Source organism: Leuresthes tenuis, unplaced genomic scaffold (assembly GCF_036924035.1).
Source record: "Leuresthes tenuis unplaced genomic scaffold, fLeuTen1.0.hap1 SCAF_23, whole genome shotgun sequence".
Taxonomy (NCBI): Eukaryota; Metazoa; Chordata; class Actinopteri; order Atheriniformes; family Atherinopsidae; genus Leuresthes; species Leuresthes tenuis.
Window position 1 is genome coordinate 25,549,086 of NW_027325377.1, and position 4,576 is coordinate 25,553,661.

A 4,576-nucleotide genomic window follows, 5' to 3' on the forward strand; every position below is an offset into this window, starting at 1 on the left:
AGAGAAATTGTTTTATGGTTTTAATAAGGAAGCGACGGCTTTCTTTATTCAGAAATCCTGCTGCAACTCCTGCTAAATGTGGCTCCTGAGTTTTACCGAGCCGTCCAAAGGACAAGGTTACATGTTTAAACGGACTGCCTGACTATTTCAACACATATCCATGTAAAAGTAGAAAATAACTGGCAGACATCTTGTGTCCGCAGTAACCGATTGCTTGGAAGTGTACACGAAGCTGAGGGAGCGGGTTTGAGGGTGTTAAATGTCCATTAGGACTGCACTGTGTGTCTCTTAGCTCAAAGTGGTGGTGAAAACCACCTGCACTTACCAGCAGCCTGCAGCCTGCGCTGACATCTCCCCCAATCAGACAGTGGGATGATCTCTGGGGACATGGATTATGCAGAAACACTAACTCCAGCATTAGGAATCCTGCACTGCGTTCTCGTGAAGGCTGTAATGATCAGTTTAAGCTCAGATAATTACATTTTTATGAGCTCTCTTCCAGCGATTATCGCCGCTGATCTTGCAACACACCAAATTTCCTATTAAATCCAAACCCTAACCTAAGAGTTGAAGTTCCTGAAATCTGTTTTGTCGATCAGCTTTCGCTGCATTGAGCTTCTACACAGAAAGAACTCATTGTTTTTCTCATTAACCCTGTTGCCTGGCAAGGAAATCCTGCAACACACTGAATAAGGAAGACACATTATGGGTGGTGGCATGCACTGTTTTCTAAATACATAGCAGTCAGATTTATTATGTTGCACTAATTCTCTCAGGCATCCAACCCCCCCCACATCTCAGCCATCGTGTTACTTAAGAAGCCGTTTTACAGGCCTTAAGGCGTCTAACAGCATCTTTATATATTTTAAGTTAGCGCATTTGTATGAAGGTCAAAGGTGACACAAACAGCTCATCAATAATGAAGAAATCTTGATTTTTAGCTGGCCAACGTTAGCTAATATGGCCACAACATGGCTGCCCAGTTATATGTGGGTGGGGTTGGAAAGTCCAGCTGTAAAACATACTCTATACTTGGAAATACTTGGTTAAGTTTAGGAAATTTAACAGAGGCTACTCACAGAGGCTGATCCAACAGACATAAGTCACATGGTTTCTTCTTAATTTCACGTTTCGTTGAGACCAGTCGACATTTCTGTGGAATTAGAAGAACTTCGGTGTCAAAAACATCCTCTAAAAGTTCCAGAAAAACACTGAAAAAGGCCAAATAATCGAAATACTTCCAGTCACTGATGTGACCAACTTACTTCTGCTTTTCTCCTGGATTAGAGTTGGGACTTCGCTTTAGTTTCACCTTTATTCTCCAAACAGATTTGTGTGCTTCCGACCTGTTGTTTCACTTTCTCTCGTATTTCAGTCCAAATGTCCTGACATTTTCCTTGAAGATCGATTTCATCAATGATGGGAAGTCTTCCTCGACTGGTTCCACTCACATATGCAACAACAGGCAATTTTCTACAATAAATACATTTAAAACAAAGAAAATATCGTCTTTCTTTTCGTTATATTTCTGCACGATTCACCTGATTTATTAGTATTATTATTGGACAGCAGATGAGCTGATATTTGGTGACTTTAAAGACTTCAAAGTCACATAAAACTTGTGTTTTTCTGAGCCAGGAGGTGCTGTTTGTCGACTTTTCCATTCTCAGGCGGCGTGTTGGCAGCTTAACTCACATTTTATCATCCCTTCGTTAATTAGTGCTTTGTTGTGTGCGACATGTCCCATTAAAATGATAAGAGGCCATTTATTATTAACCGTAGTTCATCTCCACATGTTTTATTGATCGCCCGTGAAGCCCCGCGGGGGGGAGCCAAGGCTAAAGTCTGCCGACCCAAAACTTCATGATGTGCCTTCAGGTAAATAAGGAGACAGTTTGACAGAGGTCGCCCCCCAGGTGTGGGTTACGGCGGGTCAGTCCCACCACGGCAGCTGATGGCTCTGCTGACGAAGGCGATGATGAGGATGGTGACGTGCAGGAGAGTGTGTGTGAATGAGATACTGTATGGCATATCTGAAGCCCACTTTCTCCCCCACCCCCTGAGTAAATGAAAATGCTTGGCTATATTTGGAGTGAGCTGATGTCACAAGTGGTTTGAGCGGAGAGCCTATAACTGTCAGAGGCGGCTCGTGTGACAGTCCGACTTGCTCCAGTGACGGACTGGGACCTGGAAACCACCACAGACGGTGAGTACCTGGCTCCTCTCCGGGCTCCGGGCGGCACACGGTGCAGCTATGGTGTAATATTTGCATGGCTTTGGATTCGGGTGGGTTTTAATGGACTGTTTTCACAGATTATGTGTTTTCACAGTTTTGGCAGCTGAACTGAAGGGAAATGTACATTAAATTGATCTTAAATTCCATCTTTCTTATAAAAAGCTTTAAATGAGGCACTCAGGGAATTGAATTTCACTATTTTCTTGATCACAGCTTTTCCAGGAGAGGAATATTAGAGCTTTGCCGTGTGAAATCCTGGCTTTATGTCCTTTTTGTGCCGTTTTCACTTGTTTTCTCCCTGCTGAAATGAATCAAACTCCACTGCAACCCTTGTGTTTCAGCAGGGAACCATCCTCAGAGACACCATGTACCACCTGAGGGTGTCTGTGCTTCTCTTCGCGGCGTTTCTGCTGCTCCGCTGCATCGCCACAGCCCCGAGCCACAGGTAACCTATTAGGACTTAAAAGCTGCTTTACCTTCTGAAATGGCTGTTTTCTAACCTGAGTTGTGCAGAAAGACAGTTTAATATCGTAGAGACTGAGCGGTAAATGCACAAGTGTTGGTGGGAAAGTGCCTCATTTGCAGCCTTGGGAGCGGTGGGTAATTGGCACTTTCTCCTGGGACCAGTTTTGAAGAGGGTGTCATCATTTCCCCCCCTGTGGTGCAGGTACTTGAGTCCCAGCTTGTCCTCGGAGCAGGACACAGAAGGCTGGTCGCTCCCTGAACTCATCTCCAACCCGTTCCTCGGCCTCATGGCCGCCCGGCCACAACGGGGGCTCCCAGGAACCAACAGGTACCCGCCTCCTCAGGAGAAGCATCCTGGCTGTGAAAGTGCGGCGCGCCTCAGCGTTTTCTGCTGTTCTTTCCTTTCTTTTAGCCACCACTTGGAGAAGAGGAAGTGCAACACAGCCACCTGCGTCACCCAAAGGTTAGCAGACTTCCTGGTCCGCTCGAGTAACACCATCGGCACCGTCTACGTCCCGACCAACGTTGGATCTTCAACCTACGGCAAGAGGGACCGACTGCAGCCCCCCAGCTACCTGCCTCTCTAGAGCTGAGGAGGAGCAGCTCCGCGGTGTAACCTGAGATCTTATGTAACGACGGCTGTGAGAATGGCGTTAAAGATGCTCCTTTTCTTACGTTCTAACCTTTAGGAAACAGTGCCTTTGAGTTAAACCGTCCAGATGTGCGTTGTTGTTCTGACTTTGTCGTGTTTTTACGCCGTCCCGCCACAGCATGATGGTCGTGTAAAAAGCTGAGCAAGCAAAGCACATGAGGAACAATAAAAGAAAGTGTAAAACGCTGAATAAAACTGAAGAGGTGTTCAGTCATGTGACATGAATGTTATCTGTTGTTTTTGTAATAAAACGTGGAAATATATATTTTTTTAAACTCTTTGTGTTTTAAGCCATATTTTTGCATTTCATCACAGCTGAAAACTATCAGGAGAAGTCTGTAAATCAGACAAATGAGCTCCAGATTAATCTGGTTCTTACAAAGTCGACCCAAGTGAACTTAAAACTAAGTGAACCCCTGATCCAGCAGCTTTAGTAGCACTGTGTAAAACTAAGTGAACCCCTGATCCAGCAGCTTTAGTAGCACTGTGTAAAACTAAGTGAACCCCTGATCCAGCAGCTTCAGCAGCAATGAGTGAAAAACTAAGTGAACCCCTGATCAAGCAGCTTCAGCAGCACTGTGTAAAACTAAGTGAACCCCTGATCCTGATCTGCTGCTGTGTTTGGGATCTTTGTCCTGTTGATGAGCCAGTTTCAGCCCAGCTTTAGCTGGGGGACAGATGGCCTCACATTTGACTCCAGAATACTTTGGTATCCAGAGGAGTTCATGGTGGACTCAATGACTGCAAGGTGCCCAGGTCCTGTGGCTGCAGAACCAGCCCAGATCATCAGCCCTCCACCACCGTGCTTGACAGCTGGTATGAGGTGTTTGTGCTGATATGCTGTGTTTGGTTTCCTCCAAACGTGCTGCTGTGCATTAGGACCAAACATCTCCACTTTGCTCTGGTCTGTCCAAAGGACATTGTTCCAGAAGTCTTGAGCTTTGTTCAGATGCAGCTTTGCAAACCTAAGCTGTGCTGCCATGTTCTTTTTAGAGAGAAGAGGCTTTCTCCTGCAGCCCTTCCAAACAAGCCATCCTTGTTCAGTCTTTTTCTAACTGTGCTGCCATGACCTTTAACCTTTAGCATGCTAACTGAGGCCTGGAGAGTCTGAGATGTAGCTCTGGGCTTCTTCACCTTGGGGTGACCTTTAACCTTTAGCATGCTAACTGAGGCCTGTAGAGTCTGAGATGTATAACCTTTAACCTTTAACATGCTAACTGAGG

At 45.6% G+C, this 4,576-nt stretch overlaps 1 protein-coding gene across 2 annotated transcripts; it reads left to right on the forward strand.

Moving 5' to 3' along the window:
- The first annotated feature begins 2,146 nt into the window (after window positions 1-2,146).
- On the forward strand, window positions 2,147-3,553 carry LOC140283001 (islet amyloid polypeptide). 2 transcript variants are annotated; one of them, XM_072377617.1, is made up of 4 exons: window positions 2,147-2,206; window positions 2,578-2,681; window positions 2,904-3,029; window positions 3,114-3,553. In XM_072377617.1, the coding sequence occupies exons 2-4, from the start codon at window positions 2,602-2,604 to the stop codon at window positions 3,286-3,288; spliced, it is 381 nt and encodes a 126-aa protein (XP_072233718.1). In that variant the 5' UTR covers window positions 2,147-2,206; window positions 2,578-2,601; the 3' UTR covers window positions 3,289-3,553. The 2 variants fall into 2 exon arrangements, with proteins under 2 accessions (XP_072233718.1, XP_072233719.1); XM_072377618.1 differs by having other exon boundaries at window positions 2,166-2,206; window positions 2,581-2,681.
- The last annotated feature ends 1,023 nt before the right edge of the window (window positions 3,554-4,576 follow it).